At 42.0% G+C, this 26,135-nt stretch overlaps 3 protein-coding genes across 5 annotated transcripts in view; 2 read left to right on the forward strand and 1 right to left on the reverse strand.

Moving 5' to 3' along the window:
• Positions 1 to 909: 909 nt before the first annotated feature.
• On the reverse strand, positions 910 to 14,830 carry brdt (bromodomain, testis-specific). 3 transcript variants are annotated; one of them, XM_076079277.1, is made up of 20 exons: positions 14,443 to 14,830; positions 10,764 to 11,033; positions 10,503 to 10,640; positions 10,181 to 10,319; positions 9,721 to 9,839; positions 8,856 to 9,206; positions 8,647 to 8,775; positions 7,671 to 7,853; positions 7,388 to 7,569; positions 7,011 to 7,300; positions 6,051 to 6,164; positions 5,830 to 5,952; positions 4,557 to 4,612; positions 4,303 to 4,465; positions 3,786 to 3,856; positions 2,810 to 2,954; positions 2,610 to 2,716; positions 2,190 to 2,383; positions 1,800 to 2,019; positions 910 to 1,702 (listed from the first exon to the last, which is right to left on the reverse strand). In XM_076079277.1, exons 2-20 carry the CDS (start codon positions 10,953 to 10,955, stop codon positions 1,637 to 1,639), a joined length of 2,982 nt encoding a protein of 993 aa, XP_075935392.1. In that variant the 5' UTR covers positions 10,956 to 11,033; positions 14,443 to 14,830; the 3' UTR covers positions 910 to 1,636. The 3 variants fall into 3 exon arrangements, with proteins under 3 accessions (XP_075935392.1, XP_075935393.1, XP_075935391.1); XM_076079278.1 differs by having other exon boundaries at positions 2,810 to 2,951; positions 14,438 to 14,830; XM_076079276.1 differs by having other exon boundaries at positions 14,438 to 14,830.
• Positions 14,831 to 15,763: 933 nt separating this feature from the next.
• On the forward strand, positions 15,764 to 20,431 carry LOC142935136 (uncharacterized). The gene is made up of 2 exons (XM_076079279.1): positions 15,764 to 16,299; positions 18,796 to 20,431. The coding sequence occupies exon 2, from the start codon at positions 19,376 to 19,378 to the stop codon at positions 20,171 to 20,173; it is 798 nt and encodes a 265-aa protein (XP_075935394.1). The 5' UTR covers positions 15,764 to 16,299; positions 18,796 to 19,375; the 3' UTR covers positions 20,174 to 20,431.
• Positions 20,432 to 23,625: 3,194 nt separating this feature from the next.
• The window catches only part of tgfbr3 (transforming growth factor, beta receptor III), a 58,260-nt gene continuing 55,750 nt past the window's right edge, over positions 23,626 to 26,135 (forward strand). Inside the window, exon 1 of the mRNA XM_076079249.1 lies at positions 23,626 to 23,824. The gene's annotated coding sequence lies outside the window, so the exon portion shown is untranslated. The remainder of the gene's footprint in view (positions 23,825 to 26,135) is intronic.

The raw sequence follows: 26,135 nt of genomic DNA on the forward strand, positions 1-26,135 counted from the left end.
TGACAGCGCAGCGGCGGCCGTTTAGCGGGAGACGGCGATGTCGTTGTTGTTGACTAAACAAGGCAAGTCCGAAAAAGCGCGTTGCGGCGATTCGAGCGCAGCCGGGAGGCGCTGGGCGCGAGAGGAAGCCTGGAGAAGAAAAAAAATCCCTGCAAACAATGGCAACAAAAGACAGCGTGCACGTGCTCGTATATCAGTCAATGAAGTAATTGAGTAATGAGTGGCTGCTCGGCGGCCTTAATTAGCAGCCGTGCTGTGACGCTACAGAACGCTACAGACGCAAATAGACAAACGTAGTAAGACAAAGACCTAAACGTTTATCCTGGATGTTTTCTTTCCACTAGTCTGACAGAAGACACGTTATGGAAGTGAAGTAGCCCAACATCTCAGAATAGACCATAAAAAACGAAAGAACAATGTGTTTGCCTCCCCTTTAATCAGCTGCACTACAGTCACAGGTGAGGCTTCATCAGTGAACCTCTGATTGCGTTAGAAAACACAAGTCGAGACAAGATAACGCAGCACGCTGTAAACCAGTTAACCAATTTCAGATTATACCTTAATCCCTCACGTGACTGCACATGCAACACACTAAAACCGCTGTACTCTTCGTTTGCCCAAATATGGAGCCACAAAGCTGCCCAAATGAGGCACAAATGTAACTGAATTCATTAATAAGTAATATCATCACATGAATAATTCAAATAGTGTTCAAAGAAAGCATTATATTTTCCCTTGCAGGCTACAAGCAGTCTGGTTAATTGAAATGATCAAAATGATTTGAATAAATTACAAAATACAGGCATAAAGGTAGAAGTATTGTTAGCGTGTATATCACCAATTTATATATATATAAATAAATATATACACACACACACATAGTGATATATAGTCATGAAGTGATAAAGATCGCTTAGTGAAAATAATTTTATTATGAGTAAAAAAAAAAGAATAAAGAAAGAAATTCTTATTTATTCAGCATATACAAACGTAACATACAGAACATGCTGATAATCTCCAAACACAACTTTGGAACAGCCAGAACTGTATGAACAACAAAGTGCAGTGCGTGTACTTTTCAAGTAGTCAGGCAAATAAGGAACTGACATTATTAACTTCAGTTCAACACTGGAAACTCTTGACGAGACCCTACCCACCTTCTATTCAAAACTTGTATTTACTTTTGTGCAATGACAACAACAAAACAAGTCATACGTGCATGTAACGTAAATATATAAACGGCTGTTTTGTCGACATTAATGTCGGGGTGAACTGAAAACTGGTGGTAAGGGTTCATCAAATGGAATAACGTAGCAGAAGAACTAAACAACACATTTCAGCAAACTAGACAAGGTGGCGTTTGAACTTCAGTGTATGAATGCATGAATTAGCTCGTCATACACAACTGTCAGCAGCAGGAGGACTCATCCACACGAACAGAACAGAAAAACACGCTGTACAGATTACCTCCAGGTATTAAGTTTGACAGTGCGACACCCCAATCATCTCCAATTCAACAGTGCATCAGCTGTTTACCGTTTTATTTTCTAGTCTCAGGGACATGCATACGGTTGCTGTTGAAGTTGTCTTTTGTGCCCAAGAAAGAAGCAGCAGCTGGAGCTATTCGCCGAGTCTTTTAGTCCAGGTTCAGTTCAAATGAAGTCATGATGTCCCGCTGCCGAGTCATGTCAATACCAGACATCTACGAAGAGAGAAAAATGAACCACAGGACAGTTGTTAGAAAGCCGTTTCCCACCAGAACAACAACATAACCCTGAAACATGGCCGAGGGTTCTCACAGCCTCTCGTCTGCGGCGTTCTTGCTCCTTCCTGCGGGCCAGCTCTCTCTCCCGGTCCACCGGCGGCTGTGTGGCCACAGGCTGCGTTTCTGCGGGAGACGTTTGCTGCTCCACATCTTTTGCAGCGTCCGGGGTAGCTTCTGTGCAAATGCTCTCCGGTGAATCGGGATCCTCCTTGATAGGTTGTGGGTTCGTTTCTGCTCCACGTGGGCCCGGTAAGCTAGAAGGAGAACATCCTTGTTGATCGGAAATATTCCTCTTTAACAATCAAAAAGGTTTTCACAGAAAAATACTGCTTTGCTTTATCAGGACTCTTTGAAGTATGCATTGTAGCCTGGAAAATGAGATAAGGAAATGAAATTTAGAAGCAAGTTTGATGCATTCGATTACCTGCTCTTCTCAGGAGCCTCCCTCTCCGTGCTGTCGTCCATCTGTTTCTTCTTCAGGGCTTTTTCGCGTTCTTCCTTCTTTATGGCAGCCCTACGGAACTTCTGGAAGCTCTCCTTTGAGGACTTGATTGCAGTCGCAGTGACTGACTGCTGCACCAGTTTCGCCCAAGACTCAGCATTTTTCAGAACAATGTCCTACACAAGACAAAGCACCGTGTTCATTTGTCCATCTCAAGAGAGGTGGGAACTGGTGGCGCCAAATGTGTTCAGGTTCAAAGTTTAAACGCGCTGAGCAGTAAAATACATCTCTGTAGACCTCTATGTTGTTTCCACATTACGACTTCAAGCTCATGAACAATGGGAGCTTCTGAAGAGCATGTGAATGCACCACAACATGTTACTCAGGTAAAACAATGCTGACCTTTTTGGGAACTGGGTTTTTTTCCTCTTCAGCAGAGTTACTGGCTGTGTTGGTGTAAGGCACATTGGTCAGCCGGCTGTCAGGGAAGTCCTCCGGGTATCTGGAATCTGGCACAATCCATATAAAAATAAGTGTCCTGCTAAAGGATTGCTAACAAATATAAATAGTGATGTCAGAGTAGCGGTCTTGGAGTGACTTACTGGACCTGGTCTCATCTTTGGACTGCGGTGGGCTGTCTCTCAGAGGAGACAGCACCGGGCTGTCTCTCAGAGGGGACAGCACCGCGCCGTCTCTCAGAGGGGACAGCACCGGGCCGTCTCTCAGAGGGGACAGCACCGGGCCCTGCTGAAAGGATTTAGTTCAACATTTAAAAATCTTTAGGTGACATTTCTAAATATTTAAGTCCAAACAAGCCGAAACATTATGACTATCATAAAACTATCCGTGATATAAAACCGTGAAGAAGACTTAGTATAGGAAAGGTCCTGTTGGTGTCTTTCTTCGTTCCGATAGCCCTTGAATACTTTTCTTACAATTATGAGTCTACAAAGAGAAAAACTGCCAGGGAGCATTGAAAATGTACAATTACTTCTACTTACAATTTAGTGTTGTTAGAAATAACTGAGTGAACACAGAGACACAAGTTAACACTGAAGTAGTGATACTGCAAAAGGATTTGTAGAATCATTGGTAATATGGAGGCAATGTATTTGTTTGAGCAACCAGTTAAATGAGGAGCAACACTTTTGATTCCGACAATTTAAGATCATCTACTTTCTATAAGAGCACTGTGATGCACCTGATCTGGGACTTTCTGTTGATCGACTATCAAACAGCTCTGTAAGCACAGCCAGGGGAGGCCTGTAAATGCAACTCGGTCTGGTGTATCATACAACATGAACTCAGTAGCAACCAGGATGTGTTGGCTTTTAGGTTACTCAGTGTAAAATGATAGTCGGTCAGCAATAAGGCAGAAATGACACGTAGAACCACTACACTACCACTACATTAACTGACTTGTATGATCTCATTGATACTCAGGTCGTTATAAAAATAAAAAAAGGTGCAGTTCGTAACAAGATTCAGCACAAGAAATGTGCGTCACAAGATTTTTTAAAAGTTCGAATGATCAAAACAAAGGGTGTGTGTGAAGTGTTGCCATTTCATCAGAAGCACCTCAAATCTGGTGGCAGTCCAGTCCAGCACAACTCCCGGAGATGTCATGGGGGATAAAAGGGCAGACAGATCTGTCAACGGCAAAAGGGCACATATTGATATTCAACACATGGCAACCATGTGAGAGGCAAGGAACTACTGTGCCTTCATACGGATTAGAGCAAGAGCTAGTGCACAGATAACTCAGCTGAAGGCAGCATGAGATGGAAAGAAAGAAGGGCACTAACTGACTGGACCTTAACGTTCCTGCTCAGCCCTGTTAGAACGAGAGCGAGTGAAACTTCCTGAACTTCTGTTTCTGACCGACACCGAGGACACGAGACGTTTAGAGGGGAACAGGCGGCCTGAGGGGAACAGGCATTGGAAGGGTAAGGGTCAATGGATGAGCAGCCACATCAGTGAGGGAGGAGGAAGGAATCTCAATGAGAGTTCAGTGTTTTTGGGAGGTATTGATGCCGTCTGACAGTTCTTAATTCCCTGTTAGCTGAGGGACATGAAGGATACATGGAGGCAGTACCTGGAGGAGATAAAGTCAGCTCCTCACGGTGTGCTGGGTGTCCTCTGGTTTCCGTCACCGAGGACTGCACAGCAAGAGAAGCTGGGCAAGTCTTGACCGAGGCTTTTGTCGAGTCTTTGGCCTCCGATATCCGCTTGCCACTGGCAGCACGAGTCACCTTTGACTTAAGGAGAAATGACACTCTTACTTTTCATTCTAACCAGTAAGAAGATTTCACCATGAAACCGATTACAGGAAGCAAATACTGAGCTTACCTTCGTCTTAATCTTTTGGCAAGAGTCTTTGCTTTTCGTCTTCTTTGCTTTTGGCACTGAAAGACACGCACATGACAATTAAATGTTGTATATTTAAATATCTATTGTCCAAACTATTTTTAATGATTAGCTCACAAATAACTTAACAAATCAACAAACAACTATTTCCAAACACCAAAGAAAATAAATAGGTAAACAGATCATTTTATTCAAAAAAAATAGTTTAGAATTTTCCTGAATTCCCTTTTTTTTTTTAAATAAACATTTATACATTTTTATGTGAACTTTAGCCATGTTGATCACAACTCACGCGCCTTCATCCCAACCCCACCTTATAATAATCCCTTTATTTATTTCATACTTTAAAAAGGTCTTTCAAAGAAATGTCTGGAATGCATTTCTTTCCCCCGTGCTCAAACAGGACAACAGAAAACATATACGATGAAAGAGAATAAACTAGTTTGCAAGTCTCACACTAGATTTTGTCACAGCCCCATATTGAAATGCTTTCCCACTGTGGGTTTATACCGACGCACAGACAGTGGGGGGGGGGGGGTTCTTGTACAAAGTGGTTGGTTGAAAGATGAAAGAACAAAGTTCCCAGGCAAGGCTTCTATTGACGTCAGAACAGACATAACTTTTAACTAAGCTAACTGGGTTCCATTGTCACAAAAAAAAACCTAACGTTAGCTACAGACTATGTTTTAGAAACTTGTTTTCGTAGGCATATTATTCTGTAGGCTATCATGTATTATCATAATAATCCCTTTAAACATGTAGCGCCTCTTGCTCGTCAATGTGGAGGACAATTTATTATACATAGAAGTTTTTCTTTCATCCGTTTAACTTTACTCGCTGGTAAACTAAATAAACTGTTTCTTGTAACGACAGGTCTTAGTGTAGAGTGTCAGACTGGGGTTTTTCGTGCCTTCTTCAATGTGCTTTACTCATCAGTGCCGCTGATGACGCAAAGCAAGACATAAATTAATTTCCACAACAATTAAATGACCGTCTCAGGTGTCATGGGGACACACCTCTTCTGTGTAGACAGATTATCAGAAATGTGAGTGAGATAAACACAAAGAGCAAACACTTGATGAATGTGCAACAATACAAAACAATTAAATATTTGGTGTGCAACCAAGAGAAGGGTTGGAACCATAGAAAGGCACCCAGGTGAATTATGCCCGTGGCTTATCTCTTGTCCTAGGAAAGGAGAGGAGGGAAGGGTAAACCAGAGGTAGGTGAGGAGCTAAGGAGGGAAGCAGCTGACCTGATTCAGAGTCACTGCTGTTGGACGTGCTGGAATGACTGCTGCTGCTGCTGCCAGAGCTGTTGCTGCTGATTTCACTGAGGTATGAAGGGCAGCCGAGGGCAGGAGCCGCCATGATTTTAGCTGGTAACAAAAAACAAAGAGGTAATATTTACACTCAATGCGTCACATGTGGAAGCGTAACTGTGGCGATTAGATTGTTAATCAATTTAAGATCTTACCTAATGGCTTTTTTTTCTTAATCAAGTGCTGCTCTTTGTTGGCAGCCTGTGATGTCTCAGCATCCTTTAGTTTGCCAGTCGGCAAACCTCCTGTGGGCTTCACCAGCTTGTTTTCTGCAGGACAGAAGAGACAATAACCCTCCATAGAGGCTGCTTCCACAAAAGAGGCCAGCATATTATTAAAAAATGTTGCCGTGGGAGTGCTGCGCTGAGCGTTGCCCGATACTGCCTTTTCCTGGTTGCAGAGAGTTACAATATTTTAAACTTTTTACTGCGTAAAACGCTGCACTTGTCACTGTCACTTTTTACCCAGTCATCCAATCACAGTGGAGGAGGGGCGGGACAAACAGCCGACCACAAAGGCGAGATCGAATGCGTTTTATTCGTATGTTGCGGCCCTGTTGTTGTTTGTGTTGTTTTTTTCTATGTTTTTACTGTGGACTTTATGGTGTCCTCGTGTCTGGAGCACTGTACCAAACAAATTTTGTGTGGGAAAAATAAGTTGATCTGAAACTGGTTGTTGCCGAGATGTTTCCTCCACAAAACTCCATTAGCCATATAGACCGGCAGGCCCTCTCTCCCTACATGCTCCATCCAGAGCAAGTACTCATCCTTGTGCCGACATTTTCACCTTTGATGATATTCCGCATCATAGCAACTAGACGCAACCAAAGCAGCGGAAAAAACACTGCGCCTCAATAATGCTCTCAAGCACTGCCAGCTGGGCATTTTCAACTGGGAAAAAAACGCTTTGGACACAGTGCCTAATTGCACATTTTACAAACTTAAATGTGATTTTAAATGCTGAATAAGCCTACCACCGCCAGGGAAAGCTCTCTGTATTCTTCAGTGTACCACAGTCGTGGTGTTTGTGGTGACATTCCCGCACTGAGAACACCACAAGAATCTCAAAAGTTCTGCACTCTAGCTTTAAGCAAAGCAGGTTTGAGCTGTACTTACTGCCAGTGTCCTCGTTGCACTCCCTCAGACATGCTGCGACAAACCTCTGCAGGGCTCTCAGTGTGGAGGGCTTCAGCACCTCAAAGTCCACCTCGATCTCCTCCAGGGTGGAACTTTGCATGCAGGACTCCCTGGCATGAATGATGTTTACCAAATTGCCCAGTTTGTCACCAGGCAGCTTGTCGATGTCCAATTTCAACTGTTTTTTCTCCTGGTAGGTGACTGGTACTGATGAGACGTCGTCCTCGCATGTTAAAGTCACTCCATGAATGTTGGGTCTGCTGCCATGCCTCGACATAAATAGATAAACATCTAATGTTAGCACATGTGGAATGCTTGGTTCAACAATACAAAATATAAACCATATTAAAACTTACAAAGTAGAGCTCTTGCGGTTGGCCATTTTTTCGACAACAGACTTGTATTTTGAGAACTTGTGCTTTAGTCGACGGATATCCTTTTCTTTGGCTCTTTTTTCCTTTTTCAACTTGTCTTTCTTCTTAGGTTTAACCAGGGGCTCTTGGGTTAGTCTCTTCAGCTCGTCACGGACAGCTTTCAACTGAAAAGCCAGCCATCAATGGGCCAATTAGGTCAAATGCAGCGGAAAGAATAACTTCTCTAAAGCCATTTGCACGGTTACAGGCATGAATGTATAGCAACCTGCTCCTCCAGATTGGCCAGCTGCGTGGTCATCTGTCCGGAGGAACTCTCTGCCTCTGAGGAGCTTTCGCTTTCAGAGGTTGAACTCTGAACTCGGTCTTTCTTTCCCTTGTCAACTCGCTGATGAGGTATGGGACAACGCTCTTCTTGGGGAACCTTCAGATATCGGGCCTCGAAAACTTCCTGTTGATTCAAACACTAAGGTTATTATAGTAGTAACAGAAATGATGATATTGACACCAATGCTTCGACTTCCATTCACTGAATGACGTCTGTGTTCACAGCATGTCTAGGCAGGCATAACGTACGGAGACATTTTCATTCTAAATATTCCTGCTAATAAACATATATATTATTATATTAACGACTTTAAAAAGGTGCAATGTGTAACATGAAGCCATCTGCTCCTAACAAATGAGGGGGGGAGCAGTATTTCATCTCTACTATTTGGTCCATGAAATCTACATTTATAGCAATCAGTTATTTAAAAAAAAGTAATAATAAAGAAGCCAACTACTACGTCACTGCAGAGCAAAATTATGCTAAATTCAACCAAACTGCTGAAACTCTAAAAGCAACCTCTTCACATTCTGCCGACAACGCTCGTTCATTTTTTAAAATGTTTTGAACTAAAATTCTTTGCAGATGTTCCACATTGCAGCTTTGCTGGTGGGTCCCCCTGCTGTTAGTTATGTGTGATATCCAGTCCTGCAGATGGTTGCATACTATTCCACTGGTCAACAGCTGGTGGTGGTAAAATGCCAGGAGATGTAGCAATGTGCCAACAGAAAAAGGCGAGGAGGAATGGGCCTGCTAGCAAGCACACATGGATGTAAACAATGTCGGTTTCACAGTCTTTCAAAACATTGGGTCTGCTAATTGTGTATGTAGAGGAAAGTACATTCAGCACACGTATTAGGCCGTAAGGACGCACAGAATGCATTTTGATGGGAAACGCAACATATAGAATCTATACCTGCAGTTTCCTTGCCATGACGACCACCTCATGCGTTGGTGGATTGTATTTGTAACAGTTGGAGAACATCAGTCGGACATCGGCGGCAAATTCCTTTGCGTTTACGTACTCTCGTTGATCCATCTTCCTCTGAGGAAATGACACTTAATGAAAAACTGATCAGACTTGCATTGAAAATAAGTGTGAAATATATTTTATAATCATCTTACCCTGATGAAGCTCAGGTCCATAGGCTGCTTGATGACCTCATGGTAGTCGTGCAAGCCAAAAGTGACCGCATCGACGGGGGTGTAAAAGGGCCAGGCACATGCGTAGTGTCTCTTTGAGAGCATCTCCTTCAGGATGTCATCACAGCACCGGAGCTGATCGGACAGTCGGATCTTCTTGCCCTCCAAGGCTGGCAAGTCCTTCTTCGGAGGTTTGATGGGCCTTTGACTGCCTCTCTTGGAGAATAACGCGCACGGTGCTGAATGATGCTCAGCGAGGGAGACGTCACCACTGGTGAGGACTGAGGTGGTGGAGGTCATGATGTCCGCTTTCCTCTTAAAACCTTTTTTAATCTGGATGTTCAGGAATAAAAGGTTGCACTTGAACGGTAAATCACGACATAAGTTGAAGCATCGGGACAAAGAATTTACAATTTGAAAGTTTGGTTCAAATAGTATTTGGCCGTGTGAATGACTCAAATTTGTGGAAGACTACCAGTCTCACTGGTTTCATGCAATAGAGACAGTTTGTCTAACATGAAAAAAACATGTATTGTAGTCTGGTATGAATGCAGCCCACAGAACGAGCTACTACTGGTCTGGTGCATCAGAATCCAAAGTAAAAACATTTATTTTACCTATTTTTTCAAATGGAGAAAACATGTAATTTAAGACATAAAAAACAACATATTTGTGTTTCTAATCTTACTGAAATAACAGGCCAAGCGTCAGAACCTTGTCATAAACACTACGACAACCAATCAAAGTAACCTGTGCATGTTTTCACACCCTTAGAGACATTCGATTGCATCGTTTAAAGCCAGTTGGTTTACTGTGCAAGTTGTTTGCAAACCATTCAAATACTCACTGTTGCATCAATCTGTGAGAGCTGGGTGGGTGGGATGAACCGACTCATTTCAGGTGGAATGACCGTCACGGTCTGCTGGAGAACAACTTCAGACACATGGGACCTCTGCTTTATAGCACCTGCAGGACAACAGGTAAAGGGAATACATGCACAGGAATTGGATATTATTTTGAAATTGTTAAAATTAGGCTGCACAACTAGCATCCAAACGACATTACTGCAAAGTTCAAACATGTCAATATTTGTGCGTGTTTGGGGGAGTTAAAGGTCCCTTTTTTGTGGAGCATATATTGTGCACATATATTGTGGAGCTCCTATATATATATATATATATATATATATATATATATATATATATATATATATATATATATATATATATATATATATATATATATATATATATATATATATATATATATATGAGCTCATCTTTAGGGACTGTTAATGTGCAAGATACCTGCATTGGTCTTCCTCCCTTTCCCTGGCTCCTTTGCAGTGATAGCTGCAATGTCACACTCGTCCTTAGGCATTGTGGACAATTGCTGCAAAAAAAGCTTCTCCAGAGTCTTTGCCATAAAAACAATGTCATCTCCAGGCTGTGAAAAGAAAAGGTATAGATTATAATGAAATAAAAGCATTCAGGTCAGTTCACAGACCTACTTTTAACATTACAAAACTTGCCCACAGCTAAGTCGGTATGTCTATTATTGGGCCGTTTGAAATGCCGTAGTACCAACATGTTGGTGGGATAGACAGCGCCACAAACAGGATGCTCTTACCCGATTGTACACATAGCAGTTGTTGAACATGGTATTGAAGTCCTGTATGCACTGAAGTGCTTGCCAGTAGTATTTGTTCTGAAGACGCTTCTGAATAGTGCTCAGATCCATAGGCTTTGTTATGATTGTGTGATAATCCTGAAAGACAACAAATAGACTTTCATGACTACACCAAGCTCTGATGGAACCTTTCCACCAAGACCTCCTTTAGGTTCAAACACTAACACACTATGATGCTGCAGTAACCATCTTATTACTTACTGGGAGACGCAGTGTCACTGCATCAACTGGCTGGCGAAAGGGCCACGAAAAGTTATGCTTCCATAAAGCTTTGATCGCCACCTTCTCCAGGAACTGCAGCTGATTGGTTACACGGCCAGGACTCTTGGGGTTTACGACCTCCGGCGGAGGGGGGTTCCCGCTGACAGTGGGACAGACTTTCACGTCAGTCATCGTGTCGTCCAGAGGCCATTAATGGAGAAACAGGCACTTGTATGCTTTGCTGCAACTTGGTGTTCATCACACGTTTTCCTAGACAAGGAGTGAAGAGTAGTTTCCAGTGCGTCAGTAAAAAAATGTACATTTGGGATTACATTTAGTAAAAGAACAAAAAGGTTATTCAGTCAATCAGTCTCTCATTAATACTCCATCAGTGCTGAAACCTACTCTGCCTTAAATCTGACCTCCTTCAATATGGTGCCTCTGTTACCCACAAAGCAATGTGGCCGCTGATAGTTCATTACATCTGGATTTGTTCTGCTAGTAGCAGCTAAAGTAGCCTTAGGGATATAGTGTTAGCCAAATAAGTCAATGGAAAGACCAAAATCAACAATAATGGTGCTTGTCTGTTAACAATCAGCATTGTTTGTGGCTTTTCAGTGGGAGCAAATTGGATTGTGGGTAAGTACCACAGACAGAGTAAGGCAGTCAGACAGTCGTTGGTTTTGTTGACAATAACTTTCATACGAAAGTATGAAACAGTCATCAATATGTTTTAAGTTTGTTCAGCTACTGTCCTAAAATCCTAACGTCCTTTTGTTTCATTTGATGCTAAACTGTGTTGAACTCATTTAGCAGCTCAGGATCTCAGTCATAATACATAGTCTGATCCTAATCCAGTTCAACATGAGACAAGAACGAGGATCAATGAGCCAGCAGCTCGGATGTGATCACATATATGTACATATACATACAAAGAGAAATACAAAAATGTCTGCACTCATTACCGCCTCTCGGACATGACATGGTGAGAAAATAGCTTATTGATTACAGTATGCTCAATATTGCTGACTGGCTATGAAACTTAAAAGTCACTATTAATTATTTACTCAGAGCGATGTTTGATCGTGGCATATAGGCAGAAAACCCTCACATGGGGGTAATGTAAAATAACCAACAAGTACAACCGAATTTTGGAGATTACACCATCAACAACTCTCCAATTAATTTACTCTGAACACAGGATGTGCCTTCATTGGGTTTGTGCACTTAGAAGCTCCCTGAGAAAAACCAGAGGAATCACAGAATGACACCAACGTATATTTAACCAGCAACACTCACACACACACAGCGGATGCTCAGGAGCATCTTTCCTGCAAAACATGGGCAACACTGCCACCTACTGCATCTCTCAGGAAGTGTTCCATTCAGCATCGTAGCTCAGCAAAAACTAAGCATTTATAGATGTTTCCAACAAGGAGGAGTATTATCAAATGGTAAAACACTAAATCATTAACAGAGGATACACCATGCACCAATAACAGAGAGTACTATAAACAAACTTTGCTATATAATTAGGTAAAACATAGTTAAAGTTTACTCCTGCCTTCTGGAAACTGAGGTTTGTTTTATTAAAAAAAAGCACCTTAAATACAAGATACACAACAACATTAAGGATCCAAATAACCAAACAGGTAAAAAACAAACAAACAGATTTGTATTGACAACTGAAATCCATTCTTACTACTTTTAATACCATGATTCTCAATCTGCACATTTAAAACATTGTCTTGTCAAACATACAGATTATTTTCCTCTGAAACCCAAACCAAATAATTTTACATTGCAAGTTCTGTTTCTTATTTCCATTTTATTCTTTAAAAATAAAAGAGGACAAATGAAGACAATACTTTCATACATGAATAATTCCCAGTGAAGTCCACAGTGTTGTCCTTTTGTTGGGTGCATGAGGGCCTGTGACAGGTCTGCGACTAAATAAGGAGTCCCTCACAGTGTCACGCATCATGATGTCACAATGATCTGGTAATGAGTTTGTCATTAACTTGCAATATTGGCAGTCAAATGCTATTTGACGTTCTCAATTATTTCACACAGAAAGCATGATTCTGACATGTTTTGGACACAACAATTGAAACAATTTGTAAATTTATTTGGCTAATAGAGAAGTACTTGTACTCAAACATTTCAAATAAATCAGTTTAGGTACAATTGCCATGCGTTAACTGGTACCAGCTTCTAACATTAAACTATTTCCTGCTTTTATACATTTCATATTACTGTAAGGAAAACATCAATTTCCTGACTGTTTGCCATAATTTGGAACACCGACAACATTAACAGTGAAGGGCATAGACCAAAAGATAAATCAGTCAATTGAAAACAATTAATTAATACTAGAGAATGAAAATCATTTCTTTCAGATCTTAAAAAGTTACAAACAAAACCATATTAAGATGACACTATCCTACAGTAAAAGTGTGGCAAGTGACATCAAAGATATAGGAGACATAAACAAAGTACTGTGGGCAACTGAAACATTCCACAGCAAACATTTAACTATACACATTTCACAGTACACCGATTCCGTTTGGCCATTTGAAAACACATAGGGTTTAATTGCTTGCATTACGTCATCAAAACTACCAACAGCTGACAGCCGTCCTGCATGTTAATGCAAACCTAATAATGTGGAATAACATTTAAATTACAAACTAGGATGAGGGAGACTAGTCAGAAGAAAACCAGGTACATCTTTAAAAACGTATCCTGCTTCCCATCAAACCCTCACATTAACACACACCGTGTTGCATTTAGGTCTGCCAGTGCCCTTGTAATGTTACCAACCATATGACAGTGAACCATAACTTCATAAAAAGAAACCCGTTAAATAGAGATACCAGTCTATTAAACCCTGTAGCTAGCGTTAATGATTACAATAATCGCACAATGAGATGCGGAAAGTGCTGCGAGCTTTGCTGAATATAACGGTTTATCGTTTTTTTTACATTTGTATTAGTTACGTAAAGTCTTGAAGCGTGCCTGCATGCTGCGCTGTTGACAATGTCAGGCCAACACGTGAAGCCACCACCACGCCCACCGGCAGCTTTAGCAACTAGCGTTAGCCAACTCCGACATCGCAGAGAGCACGTTTACGTGAACAATTAGAGGGCAATGAGTTTTTACCGCTTCGCATAAAAATAATCTGCACATTCAAATTTCGTCCGACGAGTTGTGTAAAGGACGGAATGGTGACCCGCACCGTCACGTTAGCTAGCTAACGTTAGAAATGACAAATGCTGGAAATATCTGATAAATGCTAACATTGCCCGGCGACTTTGACCACATTAACCTGCTTGCTAGCTAGCTGACAGTCGGAGCGGCTATAACCATACTATTTATCATTATATTTATCTTGGCAACAGCTAAGTATTTTCACTTTTGCACCAATTGTACGACTGTTTTATCTACCTCAATAAGGCCGGCACGAATGACTTTACGCTAGCATCTAGCATAGCTAACAGCGTTAGCTTAGCTGTTGAGATGTGGCTGGTTAACCTTAAAGGCTCATTGCCAACTTATGACAGCGTTCGCAAATGTTTCGCACAGTAGTACGTTAACACCAGCAACCGTGACAGAAGTTCGCGTCCGGACAACATGGCATTTAGTGAACAATAACATCATCGTGCTAGCATTACCTTACGAGATATCACGGGTTCTTGCGTTCAACTCTTCAGTTGCAGACGTCTCTACGGCAACTGCCTCTCATTTATACCCCTCTGCACGAGGCTCTACAACTGATTGGTCAACACACTAACTACACGTGCTGCACTTTCCTTCTCCGCAGGAAAAGGCGCTCGACACATTTTCTTTCTTGCAATACAAATAAAAAATACAACCCACTGTGTTTCCTGCAAATGTGAAGCTACCAGGGTTTTTAAAGCATTAGGTAAACATTTTTGTTGACTTTTTCCAAAGAAAATGGCAACTCGGCGTCATGGATGGGTCCTGGAGAATTATCGATTGGTAGGAATACTGACTGATCGGTGCAAAGTCACCAACCCTCCTGTAAACAGTGTCACTCGTTTGGGTGCCTCTCAGGCAGAATGGCTCTCCGAATGACAGCGGAGGGAACACGTGTGCATCGACGGGAACGGAGACCTGGATGTGGGCGGAGTGGTGACTTCACGTGCTGACCCAGAAGCGGAAAATTTGGTTTCACTGAGCACATTTAAAGTTACCAGCCCAGATCTACCTGGAAAATGACTACTTGTATTGTGCAATATGCCTTAAATGTGTTCCCCTTTTACAGGTTATATAAAATGATACATTGTATGCTGTAAAAACAACTTGTGTAACACCTCTCCTAGCTTCAAAGATTACTGCATTTCACATATGCTTTTTTCCGGTACGGTTAAGTCAGGGGAAATGCGAAACGTAACAATGAGCATGACCGACATGTACAATCACAAATGTTTGAGGAATACTTTTTCTTGGTATTGAATGTAGAGTTCACATTATTGAAAAGGATTTGGCGTTGTGCACTTTACCAGGGTAACTCGAACTAGGCATGCGTTTACTTCCTGTGAGCTCGAGATACGGAGGAAATCCTGCACGACTCAGGTTTTTGCTCATAATCGAAAATAACTTAAATAAAACATAACCACCCATGATGGTGAGGACACTGGACTGAACGTACAAACTGTTAAATAATTGTCAGAACATGTCAATAAGTAGGTAAGGATTGGTAAAACCAGCCAATGAAGAATACAACATTGATTGGAACAAATCCTCCAAGTCATTTGCATCATAATTTGATATTTGGTTTCTTGGACCTTGTAGCTTCCCCATGAATTAAAAGTAAACATATAATTTCAGCACATTTAGGCTTACAATGTCGGTTTTCAACATATTGCAGAATTTTTAAAAAGTTGCTTTAACGTTAAAGCTCAGGGAATGTCGGGAATATCCAACAATAACCACAATAGAAAAAAACGAATAAATCTAAGAGGCTTGCAAAAACATTGCACTTGTGAAACACTCAATATCTTAGCTCATAAATAAAAGGACTTCAGATTTATGATAATCTTGATAATTTACACCTTTTGGCCACAAGATGGAGCCATGGGCCAAAATGTGGAGTTTAAACTATATCCTGCAAAAGAGGTTTGATGGCAGAAGCCTGAGGAATGTTGTTGTGGTTTGTGTTTTTGAGAGCCAAAAGTGGTTGACTGACAATATTTACAGTTTTGCATAGACACGAGACATTTCATTGTGATGTGACATAATGTTATTTCACTCCTGAAAGCAAACACAGGAGGTTGTGCAGACTCTGTTGTGAAGGGTTCAGTGTTCAGTCATATGGACCGACTGGGGAGACCGGGGCCAATTGTAACATTTTGTACTCTTTCCTTCATAACTTCAAATACAGACTTTCCCCTTCTCCGTGCACCTTGGAAGCAGGCTAGGTGGTGGACCCCCCCCCCCTCTGAGTCCACAAGACTACAGCACAGTAAATACATGACCGCGTCGCAGGGAGAGAAAGTGAAAGGCATGGCTGGTAAGTCACATTGTCACATTGCCTGAATGAGTTTTGAATACTGACACAGTGTCTGTTCGCCTGACAATGACAGGAAGCTCGTTCAGAAGGGAAGAGGTCATACAGGAAAGGGCTCTGCCCCCTGATGTTTCAAAAGTGAGGAGTAACAACAGCTATTTGTTTTTGAATGAATACATATAAACTCCTCACACCAAGTGAGGGAACAAGCAACGTTTAACCAAGTACATTTACTCAAGTGCAAGTACTATGTGATTTAAAAAAAATACTGGTATTACCTTGATCTTCACCCTATAAGAGGGCAACCGAATCCACATCCTTGTGTTTACTAAATGATGACATTACATGGTATGAATGAATGTTGTATTACTCAGGTTTATTCTAAGTTTAAAATGCTGAATTGTTAATTATTATTACCTACTCTCAAACATACAGATTAAGGTACTTCAAAGTCTAAACATGAGTACATTCCACTCACTTTGGTAAGTATATAAAGCAGGTGGGAGGGATGCTGAAAGAGATTGTCAGCAAACAATTTTCAAAATTTTTATGAAAAACTGGAATAGACAGGGCAGCATGAATCTGTTATTAGCTGGCTTTCTGTCTACGTTTATTCTTAATGTACCCCACATGTTTTTTGGTAAAAGTTCTGTAGTTCTGTAAAAGTTCAAATAGCTCAAGAAGTTTGGAGTGGCCTATATGGTAGCATGTGGTTTGGTTTCTAAATTAATAAAAAAAGGACAGTCCATATTTGAATAGAATCCAGGTGGGTTTCTGCTTTGATTCAGGACATAAAACTTAAAAGAAGAAAAAAAAAAAACATGCTGTGCAGCAATGAAAATCATCCCATCTCTCCTGCTTCTGATAGGTGTTTTTAAATCAAAGTGAGAACAGAAACATTCGAAGTCACGGTGTATGTATACCAAGAGACAGCTGGAGTAAAGTTGTAACACCATTGAGAGGGTAGCAGATCCCTCTTTGCTCTGGCCCTCTGATAACTCCCTGTAGCTGAAGTCAGGAGCCCTCCAATAACACTCTCTGCCCAAATACAATATCTAGAGTGTCCCGAAGACGACGCTGGAGAGGAGACAAAGAAAAGAGGATTCTCACAGTGACGACAAGTTATTCTAAGTGTTTTTCTTTCTTTTTTTTGTCTATCGTTATTTTATTCTGCCTGTATAGCAGCTTATGCTTTCTACTGTTTCATCACTCTGTAAAGCACTTTGAATGGCTTTTTTTTAAATATCAAACTGTGCTCTAAATTAAACCATATCATTCTATATACATTTTATTCTTCTCATTACTGTGGATTAAATTCGTTTTTTTTGCCCTTTGTAAAATGAATGTGCTGCCCACGCTTCCTTTTTAAAATACTGACTCAGCAGAATAGTATTTCAGGATATAACATCCTTTAGTTACGCTATGGTCACAGTTTGATCTCACTACTCTCCATCATGCCTTCAGTAGAGTCGGCAGTTGAAGGCATCATGGTTGATATGGTGATTAATTGATCTGTTACATGTATACTCATTCACTGCACGCACTCTAATAGCCATACCACAGTGCCATTAACGTGAACACATTGTTAGAACTATACTGTCTTTATTGGCTGTATTACAATCCATCCAAATGCTGATGTCATTTGTTATTCTAGACCATCAGCCCACAGTAGCCCAACTAATGTCACACGAGCAATAAGTGTGTGTTGAAGTGTCCCCTCGCCTGCATACCAAGTTACCTCTTTCACAGCCACTGGCAGTTGCACGGCCTGTTAGTTACGGTAGTTTGATTGGTTTTTCTTCCCACCTGCAAATACCCGCCCTACTCCGCCTCTGATTGGCTACTCCTTGCCTTCTTTGCAGAATTTGTTCAGTTTATTACTGATAAACAAGATTGATGGAAGGTTGGAAGGGTTAATGATTTCATTTTCATAAGGATGGCAGTGAAAAACGTTTTTTAAAGGAGACATATCCTGCTCATTTCCAGGTTCATATTTGTATTTTAGGTACTTGGAACATGTTTACATGCTTTAATGTTAAACAAAAAACCTTGTATCTTTCTCATACCGTCTGTATGAACATGCTCGGTTTTAGATGCATTTTAATGGAATTGCGTTGCTGGGCAACAGCTTGGGTCCGTGTTTGCTTCCTGTCAGCTGATGTCTTTCACACCGGAAATAAACTGGGACACATTTAGAAAGTTTGCATTTAAAAATGTGAAATGGTTGGATATCTTGCAGCTGTGACATCACAGCTCTCTGACGGCTAGTTTAAAGGCATAAGCGTGTTGATACTTTGAAATATCAAATACTTTGATATTTGTATAGCTGATTTGTAATTAAAAAATAAATGAAAATCTCCCTTTTTACAATATGGGACCTTTAAAAATGTCGCTACACACAATGCTTGTATGAACGGAATGAAGTTGATCTGTTGGAGATTTCAATTTCAATGTGGTGTTATGATCAAACATATACCGCTTCTTTGCCCGTTTTGACAGACAGTACAGCGGAGCAACAGCTGAGAAGATCCAGCCCAAGGAGTAGCAGACACTCTTCCTCCAGCACCACCAGGTGAGGTCCGCTCTGAGGAGGATTGACATCACCAAGGCAGCGGGACCAGACAAAGTCGGGCTGCACACTGAAGACCTGTGCCGACCAGCTAGCAGAGGTTTTCACTAACATCTTCAACCTCTGCCTGCAACAAGCTACAGTCCCCACCTGCCTCAAAGCCACCACCATTGTCCCTGTCCCAAAAAAGACCGCAGTCACCTGCCTCAACGACTACTGCCCAGTCGCCCTGACCCCAGTCATCATGAAGTGCTTCGAGAGGATGATACTATCGCACATCAAGGACGCCCTCCCAGCAGGCCTGGATAGCCACCAGTTTGCATACTGAGCAAACAGGTCTACGGAGGACGCGATCTCCATCACACTTCATACGGCCCTGTCTCACCTGGAGCACCCTAACACATACGTCAGGATGCTCTTCATTGACTTCAGCTCTGCCTTCAACACCATCATCCCCCATAAACTGGTGCATAAACTCAAAAATCTTGGACTTTCTACATCACTCTGTTCATGGATTCTGGACTTTCTCTCAAACAGACCACAGAATGTCAGGATAGGGAACCTGACATCAACAACCACCATCCTGAACACTGGTGCACCACAGGGCTGCTCAGCCCGGCCCTCTTCACCCTCTTCACCCAGGACTGCTCCCCCACCTATTCCTCCAACACAATAGTGAAGTTTGCTGACGACACCACTGTGGTGGGACTCATCTCCAACAATGACGAGACACACTACAGACAGGAGGTCCAACATCTGGCTGAGTGGTGCTCGGACAACAACCTGGTCCTGAATACCACCAAGACCAAAGAAGTCATAGTGGACTTCAGGAGATCCAGGAAGACCACACCCTCTCCACTCTACATAAGTGGGGAGGAGGTGGAGAGGGTGGACAGTATCAAATTCCTGGGGCTCCACATTACTAAAGACCTCACTTGGTCCCTGAACACATCACACCTGGTGAAGAAAGCCCAGCAGAGGCTCTTCTTTCTGAGGAAGCTCAAACAAGCTGGCGTGCCCTCTGCACTTCTGGTTAACTTCTACAGAAGCGTGATCGAAAGCATCTTGTGTATGTGCTTTACTGTGTGGTACGCCAGCTGCACAGCAGAGAACAGGAGGGACCTGGCCCGGGTGGTTAGAACAGCACAGAGGATTGTGGGAGTCACCCTGCCTGACCTGGACACTGTGTATGCTGGCCGTCTCCAGAAGAAGGCCAGAAACATCTGCACAGACATCACTCACCCGGGTCACTCTGTTTGTTCCACTACCATCAGGAAGGAGATACAGGACCATCACAACCCGGACTAACAGGCTGAGGAACAGCTTCTTCCCCAGAGCGGTTTCCTCCATCACCCCCCACAGCCACCCACCACCCCACCCAGCTCACACTGGACAGTGCTGAAACAAATATAGTCAATAACATGACACTGTAACCAAGCACATTTGTCACTTTGAAGCCATTGATGCCTGTGCTTTATCTTGTATATATTTATTTAATGTCTTGTTTTTAAATCGTCTTGTCTTAATGTTTTTATACACTTTTTAACTGTTGCTGCTGTACTGATGAGTCGCCAACTCAATTTCGTTGTATGTTCGTACAATGACAATAAACATCCTTATCCTGAAAGTCATGTTTCCATATGGAATGGTTATGGAGGTAATTTGGTTATTTTACTGTTTAGGTTATGTACATGTGGGTTATATAATGTGGGTTATTTTGGGGCGACCGTGGCTCATTGGGTTAAGAGGGTTAAGAGGGTTGTCTGGGAACCGGAAGGTCAACAGTTCGATCCTCGACTGGGATGTGTCACGTGTCGAAGTGTACCTGAGCAATACACTGAACCCCTGGGCGCCTGTCATTGGCAGCCCACTGCTCCCTATATACAGGGATGGGTCAAATGCAGAGACAAATTTCCCACTTAAAGGGATCAATATAGTATAATAAATAAAAAATAAAAAATTAAATTATAAGGGTTGTGTTTGGCTGCGGAGAGAGGAAAGCACTTGCCTAGGTTACATCACATTCATTTGGCAGATACTTTTGCTCAAAGCAACTTACAATGAATTAATTTAAACTTCCATAATAAGTGCACTCAACCTCCTATAATACATTATTGCTTTTGATTTAAGCCAAATAGGAGTTCAGAGTAACTTTCTTCTCATACGAGGACAGATATTAATACGTATGTAAACACAATAAACATCAATTGCACATCGTGGCTTCTCCCATGTTATATTTTGGGTGGCTTCTAATATTAGGATGTTAAAAAAAATAGCTCTCACAAGATGTTTTTGTCACACGCTTTCAACTTTCACCACCCCACAACCCAAATCACAAGCACTAAACTGTGTGCATAATGGTTTCTCCGTGTGAAATCTCTGCAGGAACAAACACTGACTGCATTGCTTTGCTGTGATATCAGACTTCCAGTGAAAAGAACATGCTGCGTGACTGGGTACAACATAAATGTCAGCTTAGTGATTTACCGCTAACGAGATGGCACCTGTAAAAACACACACACACTCACACACAGACGCTGCCGCTTCTGAGAGCTGACAAGGAAAACGCTCAAAGGGATCAAATTATTTTACATCTCATACATATGCATGTCTCCGTTAAAGTGTTCCACTTTGTTTATTTGCACTGTGTTAGGGTTGTGAATACAGCTGAGAGGAAAGGGAATAGAAAGCGTAACAGTGCATCAAAGATACATGCAATCTGAGGCATCTTCACGTTCCATTAATGTAACCGCAGTTCTTGAGTTTGTATTGACCCAGTTGATTGCACTAGCTGTCAAGACCAACAATGCTCTGTGAGAGGCATCATGCGCAGGCATCATGCTCAGTGCGCATGCCCCCGACTATAGAACGGGGATCGGCTACCTTTTTGATATGAAGAGCCATTTTAAAAATTTTGTTGGAGATGAGTCCCACCACAGTGGTGTCGTCAGCAAACGGTCAGATTGGTCGGGTCAGATTGGTCGGGTTTGCTTTATCTACTCGCCATTCGAGCATTTCAAACCACTAATTCAAAACACTACTTCAAAATTCATAATTCTTGATGAATGCTATTCCAGAAGCTCCAGATGGCTGTTATTGGCAACATATTATGTCAATAAAGATATGAACTTCCTGGTTTATTGTTCCATTCACCTAAGTATTTAATCACAGCATCTCCAGTGGTGCCCATACAGATGTTGCTTAGGAAACCCAAAGCCTGGACATGGCCCAGTCTGCACTGCTCTTACTCCTTTGATGGTAAATGGTAAGGCCCAGTTCTAGAGCGTGTCTGTGTGTATAAATGTATTTTAAACAGCAGACATGTCGACTTGTCATATTAGAAAAAGCACAGGCGTTACTGATAACATTAGCGTGCTGTGAGCCATGACAGTGACTGTCTTGTGTCAAATTTCATACCCACTTAAAGTCTGCAAGTGTTGTTTCTTATGGTCTAATCATCAAAAAGGTCAAAGGTCACTTTCAGTATTTCCTTTATCCTAACTACACATTTTGAAGTGCACAAAACGAATAATATTGATTGAATTGTGATGCCAAATATGCATATAAATATACATACATATTTATACAGTTTATGACATGTATTGTGAAAAGAATAATTGCTGCATGGATGGATAAGGTACAGCTGCCAAGAGATATCTGGGAGTTAAAGGTGTTATTTCTCTTCTGATTATTTTTTTCGGGTTTGATCCGCGCAGCAATCAGTGTTTTTTACTTCATTTTAATGCTAAATCTTATGTGGCGCTCATTTAAACAACTTTATACACTAATGGTTACTTTTATTTAGCTTTTTCAAAGCGGCAGCATTCCTTAGTGATTTTGTTTCTGGCGCCGCATCAATCCAACAATCTAACAGGGTTTTTAATGTGGTGATTTTGATGTTTCAATGTTCTGTAAATGTTTGCCTTGTTTTTTATGTGGTCAAACATGATTCAAAATACACAGTAAATATATATCTTGGTCCACAAGGCATTCCGTTGGAAACCAGCACTGCTTTAATCTATAGCAATGCATTGTATTTTATAAACTGATCTGTAAATCAATGTGGTAAAGTAAAAAGTACTATCGTTTCCTTTCAAATGTGATGTGCAAAGTATTAATACTCTAGTCAAGTAAAAGCACTTTATTAAATGCAGGATGTTACCACTATTTGTTAGTTAAAATGTTAACCAGAATGATATCATTTCCATGCAGATGGATCGCCCTACATTCTCATTATCTTTTTTTCAACAGTAAGCAAGATATTTAAGCCCTCTTTCAGCAGCAATAGGTGCTCAAGTGCACAGCTGAGTTATGTAAGTGTGCAATGATTAGTAAAAAGACTGCTCAGCCAGACATTGCCATAATCTGGCATCAAGGACCCCCATATAAATAGAGATCACTCCGAGGGCCCTCTTGTGATAAGAGTGACCTAGCAACCCTACACAATAACAGTTTTTAAAGATTTTGTATTGAGTTGCACATCTGTCTACACTGCAGATGGGGACTGAGTGCTGAGACATTTCAACATACTGTCGCGCATTCTTAAACTTTGGACTAAAGTGCGTCATATGACAATGAAGAAGAAGTGACCGAAGGACCTGCTGCCGCTCGTGCAGGGGCTCGTGAGGAGACCGTGCGCCCCGCTTTGTGAAGCTCCGCAGCCTGGCACATCTCGCGCACGGTCCCAGCCTCCTCCCTCTACGCCCCGCCCCCCAAATGAAGCCCCTAGTAAAAGAAAAGCAGAGAGATAGTAGTGAAGTGTTTAAAACGGTGAGCGAGAGGGGCTGTTTACGCAGACTTTTGCTGCTTGTGTGTGTATACATCACGTCCGAAGCCGTTTCCCCTGAAATAAGTGTGAGTGTAAAAGCCGAGAGAAGAACGACTGATATATCCGCATCCACCGGAGCGACTTCAACTTCAAGCAAGTTTACTTGCTACACTTTCTGGAGGCTCTTCATGGTACGTTCTGGAGGGGCTAACGCTTTGAATAGTTCACACGTAACCTTAGCTTGTTTCTAGAATAGTACGGTTTATCTAGAGACTGTCATTGTGCACGGTGTCTGTGAATACTGTTACAAAAATATATATATATTATTCTCCAACTAACTGTGTTTACTCAACCGCCCATAAATCCAGCTGGACATCTGTCTCTTGCATGCGTTGACATCGTGCAGCTTTCCGCCTTGAAGCTAACGTTTCAGGCTATTAGCTAAGTCTACTTTTTTATTAGAAAGCGGGAGATAAACACGCGACACAGGTAAACAGAGTGTGTGTCCAGAGGTGTTCCCTTCATGTGGCGATGTACGCTCCTGTGGGATGAAACGTGACTTCTTTTAGATGAGTTCAGGGTCACTGGGACTTTATTTGACTTAGGAAGCTGGTGAATCGCTGTGTATTTACTACCACTAATGTCACTCACAGGTGCTGTGACAGAGGATAATGTTGGTAATTGTTTTGGACCCTGGAGAAGCACAGTGCAGATAAATTGACACCAATTAACAATGTTATCTATGTTATCTATGTGCTGCACTAATGTATTGCCGGTTAGCCTTTAGCCAATTAGTTGAGGGAGAAACATTTGAATGCAACATTGTCATCTATAGCCATCAATTGCATTTAGGCCTAATACAGAGCTGCAAGTAGCAATTGTTATTCATAAATTAGTGTGCTGAGTATTTATCCTTTAATCGATGGATTCTTGCTGAGTTGTGTTGTCTGAAAACAATGAAAAACAAAGCCCACGGTGACGTTTTCAAATTACGTCGCAGCAGATCCTCACATTTGAGAAGATGGATGGATTTCATATTCTGAAAATAGTTGCATATTTATTTTCTGTCAATCGACAGACCGCATATCAATACTAATACTTTAAAGTCACATACATGAAGCATTTTGACAACAGCAAAATGGACTTGTTGCTTGTTCACACGTGTCAAAGATCCATCTGCATGGTGTGACTCATTTCACAAAGGTGCTCGTCATGCACAGGTGTGAAGGTGTGAAGGCAGTCCAGGGTGTCACACGGCACGGTGTGTGAGTGCGCTGTGGCATGTGGCCACAGGGTCTCTAGCTCTGCTCAGAAATAAAGGGCTTAACCAGTCAGTCAGAGAGGGGCTGTTTGTGACGGAAGGAGTGGGAGGTTTGGTGGTTTGTTTGTCTTGAGCCTGTAAGGGAAGATCTCATTTAAAGGTCCATTCACCACGTCATAGGACCACATACACGTCTGGATGAAAGTGACCGATAAGTCTTAATATTGTACCACAAAAGGCAGCATGTAACACACACACGCCGCCTCAGCCTTTTGTGCCGCCGCTCTCCTCACTCATGGCTTTGTGATTACGGTAACACGGTATCTGCCCTCTGGACCGACCAACACTTAACTGCAGCATATGCACACATGATGACACGGATATGAGCCGGGCCTTTAACATCGAAGTGACCACAAGTATGCAGCTGGGTTTCCGTAATGTGCGGTGTGTTCGGGGTCTTGCATGTTTTGATGTACTTTCCAGATCTTCCTCCTGGGTGAAATAGTTGCTCGGCTTTAGACGGCCGGGGTTAAAGAGAAGTCACATGAGGTGATTTGAGCTGTTGCTGCAACAAAACAAGCGCCGCGGTTAAAAAAACCTGCACACTCGACCCAAAACAAGTTAAGAGACGGTAAGCTTTGTGGCCCTGACTGTGACTTTAACAGTTAGTTTGTTAGTTTTTGTATCAGGTATTTCAATTTGCGACCCCAGTCCTCACTAACAGAGTAGGAGACTGCTTTCTTTCAGTCTTTTCCTTTTGATTTTGTCTTCGCCTCACACCGACAGCACAGTTTTTCTTCATTTAGTCAGAGAGGAGATGAAGGTCGAGTAAAGGTGTTAATCAAACAGAGGGCACTGGCTCTCCTTGACTCGCTGAAAGTGCAATATTTATATATATATTACACGATCTTCCAAAATGACTTGCCCGGCCTGCCGTCTTCCGCGCTCTGAAAGGCTCCTTTGTCCCGTGCAAGCTCGCTTGCGCTGCAGAGCGCTGCACCTTAGTGCTTTTGTGCATCACTTCCCACACAGCCTCTATGGTTCACTACGAGTCAGATGGGTGCACATCTGTTTGTTCCGTTGTGGCAGTGTGCCAGTCACAGACGCCGCAACACCTTAACTACACGGGTTTGACATTCAACTTGAGCTACAGTGTTGTTGTCTTTAGAATCAGATGTCAGAGAAAGAAGTTTGACTTTTCTCCTAAAAAATATATTACAACCCCTCTGTAACAAGAATTA

The sequence above is a fragment of the Anarhichas minor genome, unplaced genomic scaffold (genome assembly GCF_050575085.1).
Source record: "Anarhichas minor isolate MPS153535 unplaced genomic scaffold, ASM5057508v1 ptg000071l, whole genome shotgun sequence".
Lineage (NCBI taxonomy): Eukaryota > Metazoa > Chordata > Actinopteri > Perciformes > Anarhichadidae > Anarhichas > Anarhichas minor.

Coding starts and splice junctions, on each gene's coding strand:
- brdt (XM_076079277.1), bottom strand. CDS start 10,955: ATGACTGACGTGAAAGTCTGTCCCACTGTCAGCGGGAACCCCCCTCCG. Junction 5,953..6,050: donor TAAGAAAAAAAAGCCATTAG/GTAAGATCTTAA, acceptor TTTTGTTACCAG/CTAAAATCATGGCGGCTCCT. Junction 2,717..2,809: donor CAAAGATGAGACCAGGTCCA/GTAAGTCACTCC, acceptor GGATTGTGCCAG/ATTCCAGATACCCGGAGGAC.
- LOC142935136 (XM_076079279.1), top strand. CDS start 19,376: ATGGATTCTGGACTTTCTCTCAAACAGACCACAGAATGTCAGGATAGG.